The sequence below is a fragment of the Platalea leucorodia genome (genome assembly GCF_965183815.1).
Source record: "Platalea leucorodia genome assembly, chromosome: 10".
Classification (NCBI taxonomy): domain Eukaryota; kingdom Metazoa; phylum Chordata; class Aves; order Pelecaniformes; family Threskiornithidae; genus Platalea; species Platalea leucorodia.
Genome location: NC_138832.1, coordinates 18,872,834 through 18,890,899, shown reverse-complemented (window position 1 = coordinate 18,890,899; position 18,066 = coordinate 18,872,834). Strand labels below are relative to the sequence as shown.

The window sequence follows — 18,066 nt, the reverse complement described above, 5'->3', positions numbered from 1 at the left end:
TAAAGCTACCTTTATGTTCTTTGGAACACAGGGCGAAAGCAATAACGCTCAAAAATAAACCCACCAAAAAAAAACAAAAACAAACCCAACCAAACCCATCTCATTTACCCTAACACTCAGTCAAACAGAAAGCAAGTGACAGCTTAAAGGAAAAAAAAAGTTATACTCCCCATGAAAGGCAAAGCATTAGTCTTCAATTGGAGAATAATCAGATTCAAATCCCACAATTTGTAGACTAATGAATGCATAGAAATAAATTTAGCAAACATTTTAAAAGTTAAAGAAGACTTAAAGGCCTTGCATACACAGCAGGAATGGGTAGACATCCCACACAGCCCCACAGTAGTAGGAGTTCCCACTATTCGAGAACTGAAAATCAATATTGATTTCTTAAACCATTAATAAAACAAGTTATATACACGCAAAGCTCTACTTCCTAGTCTGACAAGTTCAGAGAAATAAGGGAGTTCAAGATTTTAATTCATAAAAGTCCTGTCCTTTTTGCAGCTGACCTTACCCTTGAAAGAAACCTGTGGTCCAGTAAGATTAGAAAAGGTAACATAAAAAATTATTATCAATACATTATCAGAACTTCATTAAATTACCTCATCAAATTCTTCAGTCATTTTTCGGATTATTTCAGAATTCTGCATATGTCGGAACATCTCTGCTGTAACAACTCCTACAATTTAGATATTAGATTGTTAGCACTTTTAATATGGAAGAGGTACATGGCAGATGACATGTCTCCTGCTACAATGAAAAAATGGTCAATTTTCAGCTAACCTACAGATTATACATGTGTTTTTTAAGAAGTTACACATTTTTTATTTTCGCATCCATGTGTAACAAGCACTTGGCACTAATACTTTTTCTCTTTTTATATATATGGTTTTATTATTCTTCTTTTTTTTAAAGTGTGTTTGTGTGAGTGTACACATGCATCTAGAATTTACTCATTTGCTCGTATTCAGAAATCAACGACACTTGTGCCAGACCTCTTCATCAGCCGACAGACTACACTAATCTGAAGTGACCTTTCAGGACTCAAGATTCTAAATGGTATGAGACAATTCTGAACAGTTCTGTTGCTACTTATCATCTTCTGCACTGTAATAAACACAGTGATTTCACACAGTTTCTATTTGTCTTAGCCTCAAATTGTTAGAGTGTAAATGGTGATATAAAAAACAAAATAGATCTCCTAAAGTTTACGGCAACTATACTGCAAAATTCATGACAAGGATCATCTCAGAAAGCATTAAAAGATTCTGTAGTTTTCTCTGGTACCAATAATCAAAAGGTCACTGCTCTTGAAAGCATGGATAACCTCTGAGGAATGCTGTTAGCTTTCTGGAGATTTATGCATGTTAAAAGTTTATCAGGACAGAGAAACACTTGAGCAGAACAAATTACATCCAGTCCTACTCTATCAAGCGCAGTGACACTGCAGGGTAAGTTACCTTCTCCTGTTCAAAAGGAGGTGAGGGGAAAAAGAATGGAGGACATGGAAATGAGGAAAGAAAACCAGAAAATAAAGAAGACGACAAAATATGGAAATAAAACCTTACTGTAGACGAGCTACCATGAAGCTGTCCATAATATCTTTTAAATCAAGCATCTCTACAAAGGCTATGAAACAATCTTAAAACACTCAATGATAACAAGTAGATAAATCCAACTAGAATTCCAAGATGGAACAAGCTAAACTATCAATGTTAAAAGAGAGAAATGGTTTTCTGAAACAGTAGCCGGAGCAGAGGAAGATGAAGTGTTAAGTACCAGTACTGCATTCTCTCTGATGTGAATATAAAAGGCTTAATCTACATTTTTAGATATCATATAGTATTTCTAAATCTGCTCCCACCTTCAGAAATACCAGCTTAACTACAAGAACCTAATAAAGTAAACTAGCCACAGGGGTGGAGCAGTCCTACAGCATATGTAGTATAAAAGCAAAGATGAGAATCATACTATAATATTACTTAAATGGATGAGTAAACATTTCAGTATCTTACCTTTGCAGCCTGAACACTGAATAAAGAAGTTAATGAGATCAAGAAGTGCTATATCTCTGTCATGTTTGTATGACTCTATCCAGTCATCCACTACAGACTGAAAAGAAACAAATATAAAGGCACATTTTAGTTTTCATAAATTGAAGACAGTGTTATTTAACTGCTTTCCAGTAAGCAATTCTTGTTCCTTCCATATATAACTTTGCAGGTTTTTGATTAATACAGAACAAAATGTTTGAATGAGCCTTTACTGCCATAATAGCAGTTTTCAAGAAAATCACTCATTTTCTTCTATAAACATACACAAGTACAAAACTGACACCTAAACATAAAGCACAGGAATACCGTATAGTCCTGCAGTAAGTTTTTTTGAGAAAAAATGCAAAAATAATTGCTATATTTTACAGAAGCATGTCATCCATCCCGTCCCGTCCCATCCCATCCCCTCCGACACTTCTCTAAAGATACTATTTAGGTGTTCAGTTCCAACTGCTACAACTCCTTATACTCCTCAAAAAATGTTGCCCCTTTGATGAACTGTGCTCCACGCACATTAGCCATAACGGGATGAACAGCACTGCCTTGCACTGCATGGACATCAATTACTCCGTATTCCCTAAACCAAATAGGAACAAGAGCATTTGACTAAAACACTTAAAGGGAAGCAAATTAACAGGAAACCTGTGATAATGGTTTCGAGAAAAGAGAATTTACATGTGTGTATAGTACAAACTGTCTGCTGCAGAAGTCACAAAAACATACATCATACAATTAACTTACTAACACAGGCACAAGAGACTCATTTTAGTACCAAGCTCTCAGTTTCTAGTTTTTTAATGTGTTTATACCCTGCCCTAGAATCTAGAGTCATTCTACATAAAGAGAGATGATGGAATAGTTCAGAACTTCCAAAAGACAACTGGACTATGCAGCATCTCCAATGTTTCCTGTCTGTACTCTTCTCAGTGCTTACTCTCACAGGCAATAATCCTGGGAGGACAAATAAAACATGTTCCCATGCAGAAATATTTCTGAACAGAGATACAGCTAAACCCCTCTTCTCTAAATTTAAGATCGTTTATAGTGTGATGCACAACTTTCATCAGCAAGACAAAAATAACTAAAAACTCCAAGTGAAATTGTCATAGACTTCCCAGTAGGAACAGAGCCCACAAACTAGTACCGATTTGATTGATCTGTGGGGAGGGGGGAAATAATCTAGGAAACATCTTAAATTAGGCTTATTAGACCTTAAGAAGGCCACGGTGCAAGAACAGGATAATGCTAGGAATGGGACAAATATTGCAGTTAGGCAGCCTTGTTTTCAGAATTTATTTATTTTAAAGAACCTCCAGCAAAACAGTAGTTTCCTCAAAACATTTTGTCTCAGTGGATGAGCCATCTGTTTTTGCCAGAGAATAGACACTAACTCAGAAGAAGGTATGGAACAGAATTTAAAATAAAATAAAATAAAAGTTATTATCAAAATCTTTTCAGGTAAGCCAGCACTGAGGGCCACTGAGAAAACTTTTTACACTGAGTGGTGAGGAGGACTTTACTTTAGAAATACTTTGAGAATTTTTTTCTTCCTTAATTTTGACAAAAAATATTGACTAAGATTCACTCTATTACCCAGATATCAATTCCCCAATTCAACAGAGTAATCAGGCCTGGCAAAGGTCCATTTTGCTCTTGGAAAGCAAAAGATTTTGGCTGTATATCATTTTAAACAGTTAAAATGTCATCCAGATACAACCACTGATAATCGCCTGAAAATGTAGCGCACACAGCACCAATTAGAACAGTATCGTTTTTCCTCGTGCTTTGAAATACGGCAGAACAAAACAAATGACCGAAGTATCAGAATTTCTCCGGGCAAATGCATCAAAGTAGTCTGTTCTTTTTTAAAAGCCTCAACTAAATTTCTGCCAAGGAACTCGGGCTTCAAGGTTCCCAGCTCTAATGCAGAAGGCTGCAAATCTCGAGCGGACCGCATATAGGCCCAGCTTCCTGCGTGTGTATCAGAGAAGCTGTAAACTCTAGATGTTCAATCCCAAAGATAGTCTTTCTTCGAGGCTGCTGAGGAGTCACATGAGTGAGTCAGCAGGAAGGCTTCGCTGCGGACGGGCTTACACTTTAACCCTCTCTCTCACCCTTCTCAGTGAATGACTGCAAGATTCACAGCCAAGCAAACACTTTATTGATTTAATGGAAGAAAAAAAAAAAAAAAAAAAAGAAAAGGGTGCTAAATTTCTTAATAGACTGACTTCAGTCCCATTAGTAAATGCAGTGGAGACAGTGCCTAATGCAGAGATTTTTAACAGGTTAAAATTTCCTGACCCAAATTCCACCCAGTTAGAGTACTGCAATACACATCAGCCAAGTCAACTTAGGGGAAAGCTGAAGAGTAGCCCTTAAGTTGTAGCTAGTGATTTTACTTGGGGTGAGAGAAGAGAAGCAATGGTTTCTTTTCAGATAATTTAAGCTCTGGGAGCATCTACAAACTACAGATTTCTTGTTAAGTTCTGTGACAACCATAGGCATAAACCACATTTGTATTTAGTTACAGCCACACAAAAAGGACTTAAAAGTCATATAATCTAAAATAACCTTTCTTCATTCAGGATACTGAAAAGTCACTTTGAATCATAGTTTGAATTTCTTCATTATATATGTGATTATTCATGCCTGACATTTAGAAATGAAAAATCAGTTCGTTCAAATTCAAACCTTAACAATGCAAAGACAATTTGTTTGGGTTTTTTTTTGTTTGTTTTTTTAATCTTAATCTGGAACTAAAAACTATTAATTGAAGGAAAAAATTTACTTTAGGCTTCATTTTATTAAATTGTATGTACAGGAAAATATTGTTATATCTAATTTGTATATTCATCCAAGTCACAGAGATATCCCAAGTCTTACCTGCATAGCACTCTTGCCCATTTTAACTACCTCAAACAGCATCATGTTTTCCACACCATTCTGTTGGTGATGTCCATTCATCCGATTTGGACCACTAGGCTTCCCTCCTCCATTTCCACTTTTCCCCTTCTCTGCTGGCCCTTTTTTTCCTTTTTTACAGGTCTGCAATCACACAAGCGCACAAGAAGTTTTAGGTACCATGTAGTAATTAAAAAAAAAAAAAAAAATTACTGTTCATACCACGACAACTATACAAAAGGCGGTTTGTTTTTTGGGGTTTTTTTTCCCCCTCAGGAACCAGATTTAAAATCCAAAGTTGAAAACAATAGCTGATCCTGACTGATACAAGGACCAATGAGAATTCTACAGGTTCCATTTCCTCCTTCCCTCATTTAAAATCTTCTAGCAACTAAAAATGCAATTAGTAATAGCGTATGACACAAATATTTTTATCATGTTTAAACTGTAAAACAGATTATACAGATTTTATTTAAAATAGCTATGGCAATTCCCTTAACACGTCACAAAGTCTTCTCTGCAATTCATTAACCTTTTGTTTTTTTAATTTGAGCACAGGCTGGCAAGTGGGGGTGAGCAAGAGCAGATAGGTGTCTTTGTATTTGATTCCCCAAATCAAGTATGACTTACAGAAAGAAAAAATAATAAAAAATAAAAATAAATAAAAGGGGGGGGGGGGGGGGGGGGGGAGGGCGCACGACACAGAAATTAAATGACTGTTGTATAAAACTATTTATCGCCACCTCTTAATAACTGGGTGCTCTCCGGGTGCTCTGTACCAGTGGAGGTACACGGGATGCCCGGCGAGGCGGTCACAGCCCAGGCCAGCCGGCGTGCAGCAGCCTGCCTGTGCCGCGGCAGTGAAGGAGCTGCATGTGGTGGGTGCCAAGCCAGTGAGAGGGCAGGAGCCACCCGGGGTGGGGGGGAGGACACTTGTCCCATGAGGGGAGAAAAGGGCTATTAACTGGGTCTAGACCTTCCCACCCAGGTAGTATAACCTCCTATCTGCAACCTATTAAAAAAAAAAAAAAAAAAAAAAAAAAAAAAGACCTTTTAATTGAATTACTGGTTTCTGTTCACTTTTCAAATTAAAAGAGAGTCAGAATTAATGACACCAACCAAAAGAGACTGTATTAGCACCAATTTAAGTATAGGATGGAACACATGCAGAGAGACTAATCAAATCAAAGCTAATCTATTTCTCCCCCACATCCCTTATGCTTTCATAGCACTTAAGAAATACCATGCAAATACTCAACATGAAGCATTTCAATGCAAATACAAATATGAGCTCTCTTCATAGAACGCTCGCATTTTCAGAAAACATTCCTAGCTCATTCAGCTTCAAAGCAAGTGCTGAACTCTTAAATTCGTAACAGTACAAGTGTTTCAGTATCCCTATAAACTGAACATACTTTTCCTTTGCCTTGTTTTTGGTTTTTTCCTTCAATATCCTCAAAGTCTGTATCGGAAGAGAAGTGTGTTTCAGACTCCCTGCAAGGATAAAAAGACAAACCATTTACACATTTCATCAGGAACATTCTTAAATATACTATACAAAGTCACATTATGCTCTCAGTCCAGTAAGTCAACTCTAACAGTGAAACTGCTGTTTTCTTCTTTTTAAGTCTACTGTCGAGGAACAGATCAGACCATATCCTCGCACTCACACCCTACCCTGCCTCCTCCAAACAATTTACCTGCGAAGAAAGCCATACAGTAAGGTTAAAAGATGTGAAGGTGGATAGAAAATAGCAACAGGTTGGGAACCTTGCTTTTGGCACATGGCAAACATTACACCATCTCAAAAAGCAAAGAGCACTGTAAGTATCTGCCACAAATACTTAAAACAAAAGAGAGAGGGGAAAAACCCAACAGCAAAAAAAGAAACCACCACCTTCCCTCATAACCAAAGCCTCAGCAGATCTCTTCATGCTGTCAGAAACTAAGTAAAGTAGTTAAGAGGTATGCACTTATGTTGAAATGTACAGAAGAGAAGTTTAGGTGACATTTTTCTATCAAAATGATAGCCTGTAGTTCTGTTTAAGCTTATAAGGTAAAAAGATGTTAAACAATATACGAACATTCTCATTTGTTTGATTTCCTACGTTATTAAAATATGCTGCATTGATATACAAATCCTTTATTGCCAACATTGGCTGGGGGGTGGCGAGGGGTGGGGAGTGAAACCACCTGAATTATTAATAGAGAATGCTTAGCTTATCTATTCTCTATTTCTACATTTCCTGTAGAATACAACTTAAATGATGCTACTAGATCTTAACACACACAGGCAACATAATGAATTCCAGTTGCTATCACCAATTTCTGATACACACTTCCTGATTCAATTCAACAATGCAACCATAAAGGTGACCGGGGGCACGGGAGACCTATTCCTATGTATTTATTTATAACATTCTAAAACAATCCAAAAACTTAAGGTCTCTCACTATTCCAAGTGTCTGAAAGGAGCTTTCTGCCTTTTAACATGTGTTTTGCTATTTCTGGTTTTGTTGACTATGTACTCTGATATGGACTGGAAAAGCCTCCAACCGGGGTGGGGGAGAGAAAGAAAGAAAAAGGTGAGAAATATTTCTTCTTCGAAGCTTCTTAGGTGTTCTTATTTTCACAGGCAAGAATAGAACACAAGTTTCAAACATTTCACTAAGCAATGTACTGCACCAACAGAGTAAAAACCATTATAAACAGCTGTAAAAACAGTATTTAATATTAAACCATCTTCCAATTTACCTTTATTTCTCACTAAAAGGAAAAAAAAAAACACAGAAACAACATCATTGATACAGAACCGCATCTTTGCATCTTTTTAGATTTTATACCAATTTAACACATTTCAATAGTCTGTTGAAATGTATCCATGCCGATTTCTTGACTATTAAAAGGTGAGGAACTAGATTCTTTTGGTCTGCTTAAAATAATCACTTTATTTCTCTGTCCAAAATGTAATCTATACCCAATTTTAAATCTTGGAAATGCAAATGTCTGTTTCTTAAAAACTGTAGGAAGACTAGCAAGCTAATAAAATGATGTCAAAAACACCAAGGAACTGATGCCTGAGGGAAGCTAAGACCTTGGCTTTAACTAAAGCGTTTGGCATTAGGTATTTTAAATATTAGGCGACCTGCCCCAGTTATTAAGGGCAAATACCTCTACTACTTCCTCTCTCGCTATAAAGAGGCTTTAATGAAGGGAACTTTTTTTGGTATTCCTAGTCAAAGAGTTCTTATTCAAACATTTCATTCTGAAAGACAAAATCCTGAGAAGTACATAACAAACAAAAAAGCATCTGTCACAATGGCTTCCTACTAGCAAAGTTTAAAAATTGATTTAAAATAATTAAGCACTTCTAAAACACTTATTTTATACTGCTGAATACTAGAGAAAGAATTCAGACAACGCTTTATCAACATCTCAATAGGAAAAAATCTAGAACCCTATTCCCCCATTTTGCTTCCTTGTTTCCAAGAGAAAACCAACCATATGTATTAACACTGAAAAGAGCCAGTACATTTAAAAATGAAACTACGAATTCTTAAAACACTTACTGAAGGAGAGTAAAATCAGTTGGTATTTCTGGAGCTGCTATCATTTCTTTATCATCTTCTGGAACACCACTGTATTAGAAAGATATTCAAAAACCAGTCTGAAGTACAAGCTTACTTTTCTTTCTTCCTTTGTAGTGGACAACTTCTATAATAAAATAAATAAATAAATACAGTGAAAATTTTTTGACATACGAAGGGGTAAAAAAGTTGGAAACAGAAAACTTAGCTCACACCACCCTCTATTCCCAACCAAGCTTTTTCCTGTTGAAAGATTTTATATTTTGACTCTTCCCATGACCCTACTACAAAGTACCGCCACAAATCTTAAAAGCATCGCAGTAAAATAAAATACAAAAACATTTGGCAAAAAAAAAAAAATTCTGAATCAGATGAGCAAACTGGAATGGTTTTCATTAACACCTTGCAAGTAATAGCTTTTATTTCTAAATCCATACTAGATTTGTAACACCATGCACTGCAGAGCCCAAACTTACCAACACTAGGATATTTCTGGTTAACCAAACCAAACCCAGATTTGATGTTAAATTTGAAGCACTGTATGCATACATTTAAGGACATTATGTATACCAACTTTGTATCTCTGATTTGTAAACTTCCATGACATTTTCCACAAAGATAAGCTCTTATAACAAGTTCTTATAACCTAGCCAGCTGTTTCACAACACCCTGACTTCCCGAGTTGATAAACCAGGCTTATGACAGTTTTAACACTTAAAGCATTTGACAAGGCTCTAAGAATATCAAGGAAGATAATACTATCCACATGTTATAAAGAAAAACATCAGAAAAAGCATGGCATTTTATCAAGAAAAGGTAAGATTGTGAAATACTTGCTTTTCAACTTAATTATAATATTGCCACCTATTACTAAATTTTGCTATTTATCTAATTTTCTTATGTTTAAGGGGAAAAAAATCTCATTGGATACTTCAAATGTGAGATTTAACCATGCAAGCTGAAGTTTTCTATGTCAATTTCCTGGCGCAGGCAAACTTTATCCAGTTACGTTGAGAGCATGATGTTCAGGTATTTTAAAGATACAATAGCAAGGAGAAAAACCTTCAGAGTCAAAGTCTGCTGACTCTACAGCTTGCTGGAGTGATTAGGTATATGAGGGAAAGATTTAATTTTGGCATGCTAAGCACATGTTGCTTAATGTCTGGTAGCTATGCTTCAGAGACTGCATTTCAATTGAGTATGTAGATAGAAGCCGTACGTTATTTTTTTCCTGCAAGTGCTCATTCTGAATGCTAGGGGCCACTGTAGCTTCCAGAATTTAGAGAGCTGAGAGAAACCATAAACCCTGAACTTATTATGTTCTCTTTCTTCACATTTCACACAATTACATAAAAGCAGAGAACCAGAGTGGAAAGAAATAGTGGCAAAAAGAGAGGAGGTTCAAGATAGGCTGGTGAATCTCAAGATAGTCTGCAACTAGTAAAGCGTGTTCCATCCAGAACACAGTAGAAGATAAAGAGCTTCAATAACATCACTGCTGCAGAATGGCAGCAACCTTTGTCACCCCATTCCTCCCTTCTCCGAAACCACACGGGCACATGACCGCAGCGTTTCACCCTCGCCTGCTCCATTTATACACTCTCTTCAGCAAACAATCATTCACAGGCAGGGTAACATCCCCTCCCCAGCCATTTATCTTCGTAGGCTCTGCCATTCAGTATCATCTGATTCAATTCCCCAATAAAACGGGCAAAATATACCTCAAGAATTTTTTTCCCTGGATTATCAAGTTAAACTGGTTCAACAGCAGGTCTCCAGAGCCAATGCATGAGAAACACAAGACTGCTTAGCCATGAGCAGGGGAGGGAAGAGTAAAACTCCCTTCTTTGGTGGCAAGGAGCTACTATACCATCCAGGCCGTCTGTAAAACTATATGCTCAGTTGGTGACGTATCAAAATGCTCTACAATTTGGGTTATACTTTTATATATCTTTTAAGATTTGCTCTGATTCCTGTCAGCAACTTGAACTTAGAGAAACCACAGCACACTTTAAAGCTTTGGTCATCGGGCTAGCACCTGCGCAGAGGGGTTCCTCAGTAAGGGCAGGGGAGGGAAAATGAAGAAGAAAGAGATCCAGCCACACGAGTCCTTTTTGGGGCATGCTTGTGATTCAGTCGCAGTGCAAAGCACAGGTGCAAACTTCCAAAGCCACGCTGCTCAGTTTCAAGTTTGGCCTGTCTATCAACATGGTGTTATTTGACTTTTTCTAGTTTACATTTTTTCAATGTTGAGAAGCAACACATCTACTAAAGTGACAATCAGGATGCTTACATGCAAATTTTGTATTATGGCTCATTAACACTACCTATTTACAATGCTAAAACTACCTATTCCATAAAATTTTAAGCGCTGAGAAACAAAGCAAGTTAACCACTTGTTCACAGAATTAACACATTTTATCTCCCTTTACGAAAAGCAAATCCATTGTCCTATCAAATTTTGCAAAAAATTCCCGATAAAGTTTCTTACAATCACAGAAATATTTTAAAGAAAAAAATTAGTAACTAAATAATGAAAAAGGATGGGTACATGACTCAGGTATGTATTCGCTACATCAAACAAGTCAAGTAAATCACTTGACAAAACTAGCTGGCTGCAGTTTACACCAACTCCAACTTCCTGTAAGAACCGTTCATCTTCGTACAAACAACAAAACATGAAAGAAAACATGGCATTCTTTGGTCAGAATCACCTCATAAAATGGAAGAGAAATATCAAGTTCTTGCTAGATGCTGAAGTGCTAAGCTACTAAGATTTATGTTTCGAGAACTGTTTTTCTTGAAGGAAGAAGAAACTTGGCCCTCATGAGTGCAACTATATACTGGTATTATGGAAAAGAGCAGCTACAGATGAATGCCTTGCCAAAATACACAAGGTAAGACTGTAAGGGATCTCCAGCGTCAAGCTCAAACTCCAGCAATGACCCAAAAACCCCCTGCATTTGTCCCAGTAAAGGATAATTTTAAAAGATATTCATACATCCAGAATATGACACGGACTTTTGATTCTCAACCAGCAGGGCCAACCTAGCCCAGCACATCCTCTCTGGCAGCGGCCAACAGAAGCTGCCCAAGGAAGAACACATTTGCTTTGCTCTTATTAGTGATGTTTTCCCTGAATACCTTCCTGGCATCCAGAAATAACTCCGGGATTTTTTCAGCCAGAGAGGCTATCCCTATAATTTATAAGCCCTTATCAATATTTTTTCCATTAGTATTTCCAATTACTTTTTGAACTCAATATTCAGCAGCAATGGTATTCCACAGAACTCCACAGCCAAACTCCATACTACCAAGAGGCACGTTCTTTGCTTTGAATGCATTGCTTTCCAATTTCATTTGATGTTCTCTTGTTTTGGTATGGGAAAAGCCTGGCAGTGGTCATTCCCCATTATCCTTCATCTCAGTAAATGCTTTCTGGAAATTCCAGACTACTGCCAGCCACGTCTGCCTCATGCACATACTTGATGACTCATTCAAAGCACCCGCTTTGGGAAGCCAGTGAGAAAGGACAACGGTCCATGTAAGCATCCTATCGGAACTCCTAAAATATACATCACAGGTTCATCACAGTGCGCTCTGAAAAGAGGAAAGTGAAATCCTTGCAGATGCCATTCCAAATAGCGAAAGTCTACATTATCTACTAAATATGTTCTAAATAAGCAGATTATTTTAATAAGTTAAATCTAAACTGAAGTGCATCATACAAAACAGCTCTTCAGTTTCTTTTTTGCATGTTCACAGAATTCCAACTTTGATTTTCCCAAGCAGATACTGAAATCTCTCAAGTCTATGAAAACTTTCCGAATTCACTCAACTTTGTGAAATCATAATTAAATTATTAACTATAAAAAGAAAATGTATCCTGCTGAAAGATCACAAGGTGGAGCTCTAGCCTAAAGCTAACTGAAGAAACTCCAAAAGACAGGTCATCCAGAGGTTGACCTAGTTATTTTTGTGCAATAAACTTTATAATAGATTGCTAACACTGCAATAATATTGTGGCACATTTCCTTTCAATTTATATTTAGATTACATAAAGACACCAGAAGATTCCTGCATCTTTTCTGAAATAAATGCATATACGTTTGATTCAATGACTCTTCTCAAGATAGAAATGCATACAGCTGCTGTAGTATGACTAGTCTCAGTATTTCGTTTTCAAAAGCAAGCAGAAGAATTTCAAAATGCATTTTAAGAGCAGAAATAATGTATCCCTTTATTGTATCTTGCCATTTAAAATTTTGCTACAAAATGTTAATGAACTGACAAACCACTGGAACAACAGAAGTAGTCCAGGAACACTAATCATACATAATGTTGCCAACTCTAAACCTAAGATGAATTTCTATTTAAAATAATTTGACTGATAAAAGCAAGAGCTAAGCAAGAAACACTATAAAGAACTCAAATGTGTCTTCACTGAAAAACAGATGTAAACTTTAAAAGGTTATTTTCCCCTAATACATGAATAATTAAATCAGATATGGTTGTGATTAACTCAAATATACTGGCCAAATGTTGAGATCTGGCCAAAGTTGACAGAATTCGCCGGCACAATTCACAAAATAACACGTATGCAATCAGCAGCTGCTGAATGCTACCTGTTCTCTTGCAACTACTACTGCATGCACAAATAGGCTAAACAAACATTAATTAATTCAGCGAGCAGCTTTTCTTAAAAGAATAGGCGCGCGTGCACACACACACACACACTATAAAGAATCATGAGATCTGCCCCAGAAGCTTCTGTTAATGCAGTAACTAGAGTATTACTTAACAAGCTCACAACAAGGTGTTTCAGGTAGGCAGGTTTTAGTTTGGGGTGGGTTCCCTACACATGCACTTTTTTTTGTTGTTGTTGCTTGGCGTCTATTATCTGGAAGTCTTATAAGGCAAATCAGTAAAGTGGTGATCATTCTTCTGGGAAGACAGAGATGCAAAGTTTAAAAATGGCTACATGGCCAGGACAAAGATTTTTGAAATGTGGGATGCCTGTTCAGAGATGTATTTATTTTTCCCTGTAATTCACTTAATCACCTGTAACATCAAGGATCTCACTTTCTTAATTCAAAAAATTAAAACTTCTAAAATAGTGATGCTGAAGTGTGGCTAAAGTTCATCCCTGAATTATTTATCTATCCATGAATGAGAGATGCTGATGCTTCAGAACCAATTATGCAGCAAGTTAAAATGCTAGTCAGATAAAATTTAAATAAAGGATTAGAAGTACGTCCAATATTTTCCCTTAACTATTGTTGAGGAGAAAGCTGTTATCAACTACATTATACCCCTCACTCCTTTTCTGAGAGACTAGAATATGCCTAAACTTCTGTTTTATAAAATAAGGTTTGGTTGTTTGGTGCTCTCTCCTCCCCCCCTCCCACAAATGAGTATGCTTCTTCATATTACTTTTGCATTCATCTTCATAAAGTGAATTTTTAAGCAAGATTTTGAGCAACTGCATGACATTCCCTACAGGCCTGAAAGAGTGTGTTATTTCTACTTGTGTTATTTCTAGTAATATTACACAACCTAATATTTCAGCTGCCAATAAGCTTTAAAGCAATTCTGTAATTTGAGTAAAATACAGAAAACATACTTCAAGTAGCATTCTGTATTGTAACAACTGTGCTTTAACATGATTTAGTTATAACCATATCAGCAGTTTTGATCATATTATGATAGCATAATCAAGACTAAACTGAACAATAATGCAATTAATACCTTTAGATGTGTGGTTATCTTTGTGCTGTTTGCTTAACAAATGAGTCTTGTAATTCCCTTACAAGAAGATCTGAACTAGACATCATCAATCTAAATTCTTCCATGCTTACCAACAGAGACATGGTCCGTACACACAAAAACAGTCTATGGTGCCAAAGTCACCGAACAGTTAACACTCCAACAAAGAACCTAAACGACCTAATTTATACAGGTCTTATCTTTTCAGTCTCTTCTTCACAATTTATTTTTTTCTAAACTTCCAGCTCTTGCACCCCCTCCACACCACTTCTGTCCACACATCTCTCTTCATCTTTTAAAGAATGAAAAAGCAATGTTATGGTGGCTGTTGATATTATGCCATCACACTGCCACGTTTATTCCCTGGCCTTCTCTTGATTCAATTTTTATGATATTTGCTCTTTAGTTCATGCAACAAGTCTGCTGATTAAGCAGGAAAGAGCCATCTCAGAACATGCTTTCCTGACACTGTGGGCTGCTGCTGCAAGCAGTCGTCTTCCTTCCCGCTCCCCAAACACACAGCAAAGTTTCTGCTCCCTTCTAGCACTTCAAATGAACGAGCGGCAAGCAAATTATGAAAACAAAACCATTTCCTCCCCCCATGATTAGCTCTCCTTTGGATCAGCCAGCTGAATCAACTCATCCCACAGCCACACAAGTCACTCGACGCAATATCCGAGGTAGCTGAACTCTACCCCTTTACAACAAAGCCAATGCCGAGCTTTGCCAATGTCGGTGCATCACCAGCAGGGGCAGAGCCCTGCTGCGACGCAGGACCAGATATACGGAAGAGAACTGGCAAACTGGAGTCCTTGCATAGCTACTGCTCACGTTCCCCCCCTTCTTTTGGGAGAGGCCATAGCCAACAGCCTGCTGTTCTGTGGCTCCGGCGGGGCGAAGCAGGCCGCACGGCCCAGCTCGCCGGCTGGGCTCCCACTCACGTGCCTGCCTACCTGCCGAGGGGAGAGGCTGCCCTGCAGGCGAGCACCCAGCCCGTGACCCACGCATCGCAGGGAGACCCCATGTTCTACCTGCACATTCAGCAGGCACCTGCCCAGCCTCAGCTGTCTCCTCCTCCTCACACGCATTTCCTAAATTTTCATTACACAGCAGACTGCACATACACCTACATAACCATTTGCTTCTTACCAGCCTTCAGAGGAGAAGCCCCGCTAACAGCCGATGGCGACCGCCAGAGCCCGAGGAGACGGCCAGCCAGGAAACAGCCAAGCACACGGAAAACATAGGTCCCCAGAGGTAATGCACACATCAGTAAACAAAAAGTAAATTTTGTTTTCAGTTTTAAGCTTTTGCTTTCACAGCATTAACAGGCTTTATTTGGGGGTGGGGGGGGTGGAGGTGGATTTAAAAGGCATATGAAAAAAGTCAGGCTAAAACCTAAAGTGAAGGTTGAGACTTTACCTCAAGTTTAGAGACATTAAAAGTGAGGAACATACAAGGACCTCTGTACCACCCTAGTAACTCTGCCAACCTCAACTTCACCATCAAATAGTCCCCCTCTCATTAAAAGAGTTTTTTGGACTTCTGCTGTTTTTATTAAATAAATATGTGGAACAACTATTATGGAAGGAAAAGAGCATGCTACAGTGCTTCACAGTCATAGGATTACTCATTAAAGTACCCCTAATAGCATCAATATCTTTAATGCAGCAAGTTAAATACTATTTTGAAATATACATATCCTGTTATAGTTTGAATCATATGAGATTTTTATATTGGTATTTAGTAATTTACACTGTCCAGTAAAATGCGGGTTTAAAACACTTGATATAAGCATCACAAAATGCTGAAAAATTAATCAACTGTACAATTAATGCAAACATTACCCTTATTAAAGGGGAAAATACCTATATTACTCTCTAATGATTCTGCTCAACAGTATTCCTGAGCTTTGCTAAAACACACCTGAATTTCCCATACAACTCTAAAATGGTTTGGGTTTGGATGTCTTTTAAAAGAGGCAAAGGTAAGATATCAACAGTAGAAGTTACAGCTCATTGTGGCTGTCACATCTTTCCCTGCCAAAGAAGAGATGGCTTCCAGATGTTGCAGTCTGACTGCGTGGAAAATGAGGCTCTCAGGAAGAATAAAAGCCAAGTCAGATGACAACCAAGATTTAAAAAAAAAAAAAAAAAAAAAAAGAAGAGAGAGAGAGCCACATATGCCTACTTAAACAAGCCAAAAGAGGAGAGGTAGTTCATTTATGATACCAGGCAAGCACACCTCCCAGCTGCCTAAATGCCCTATGCCCTAAAGTTCCAAACTAAACTACAGACTAGACCAATATGCCCCTTTGCACACTGATTTTTCAAAAACGTAGTCCTTAACGCATCCCCTTAAAATTGTGGCTCTTGTAAAAGCTAGGGATGAAGATGTACGCGCACTGTCCACAGCAAGCAGATAACCAGCTACATGGTAAAAAGCCTAGAACAGAATTAGCATTGTTCAAATGTGCAGCCAACAGCGATGAATTACTTCAGGACACACGGCAGAGGCAGGGTTTTCCAACCGACAAGGTATCCCATCTGGCAAGTTCTATTTTTTGTTCTTCCACTGATCAATGTGAGCCTGCAAGTTGCCTTGCTTTATAGGAGCCTCAGCTTCCCCTCCTACCATATAGATTTTCCCCTTTCAAAGTCCAGGTCGCTAGGGCTTTGTGCCCAAAACTTTGCTTAGGCACTTCTAAGAACAACTGCATTTGATTATAAATTCTGGAGGGGGGACTACACAGTACATACTGCAATGGCATCAGCTGCTACTATAAGATACAATCAGTATTAGATGACTGAAATAAGGGGAAACCCCATAAAATAAAACTACTAAAGAGTGGAAAGTAACATCTCTCAAGCACATCTCCCAGAGTCATCTTCTATCAGCCCAGGCCATGGCGCACTTTGGGCTGTCCTTTGAAGAGCCCACTGTACTCTTCTGCACCATGATCCCAAGCCCTCTAAGATAAGAGAAGGAGACCCGGCTCAGTTCTGTTTTGTCAGCTGAGATCCACCAGAGTTTATTAGCTGAAGCTTCACACTACATAAAAATGGTTGAACTGCTTCCAGGCGATAACTAAAGAGACCAAATCCAGCACAGAAACAAACAGAACAGAATATAAGCACAAGTCAAACTCCATTAGTCTTAACTGGATCTTTAAAATAATTTTTTGGGGGTGGGGCTGGGGGCTGCCAGGGTCTGGTGTAAGAATGCTTCATGCCCCATTCCATCCTGCTTTCTCCCCCCGGCACCAGCCCAGCTTTGTTTCTAACAGGCCTGGACTACAGAAAGGGCATCGCTTTCTCGGATTCCCTCTGGGCCACCTGCAGGAACGCAGCTGCTCTGCACCCCGATGCAGCGTGCTCTCCCGTCACCCTCTCCCTCGGATGACCGCTGTCATGAGCAGTCTCACAACAGCAGTATAAAACTCTATCCATAATGAAGCTCCAAAAACTGCCATTACCTTGGTGTTTGTGTAATGTAAACAACCAAGAGCAGTCGTCCATCCTTCCCTGGCTCAAATGAAAATCTATGCCATCAGAAAGGGAAAGGAATTATATAAGAAAAAAAGAATAAATATTGTGCTGCATCCAAACCAAGCAGTATGACAGCTAAAACCTAAGCCTGTCATAAGTGGATTATGGCTCTTTCAACAATCAATCTAAATAATCATCCTTACAAAATAAAATTCGAGCAACTACTCATGTATGCAAAAGTTGGCTTCACCTCTAAAACAGGAGAAA

General features: G+C 38.2%; 1 protein-coding gene across 8 annotated transcripts in view; it reads right to left on the bottom strand.

Moving 5' to 3' along the window:
* Positions 1–18,066, bottom strand: part of STAG2 (STAG2 cohesin complex component) — an 84,473-nt gene that overhangs the window by 37,497 nt on the left and 28,910 nt on the right. For 7 of the 8 annotated variants that reach the window (XM_082323097.1, XM_082323098.1, XM_082323092.1 and 4 more), the window contains exons 2-6: positions 8,528–8,672; positions 6,374–6,452; positions 4,941–5,102; positions 2,019–2,115; positions 606–682 (exon numbers count right to left, since the gene is read on the bottom strand). In XM_082323097.1, the coding sequence (XP_082179223.1) occupies positions 606–682; positions 2,019–2,115; positions 4,941–5,102; positions 6,374–6,452; positions 8,528–8,571 (459 nt within the window). In that variant the 5' untranslated portion in view covers positions 8,572–8,672. The remainder of the gene's footprint in view (positions 1–605; positions 683–2,018; positions 2,116–4,940; positions 5,103–6,373; positions 6,453–8,527; positions 8,673–18,066) is intronic. The other variant, XM_082323096.1, reaches the window with a different exon arrangement.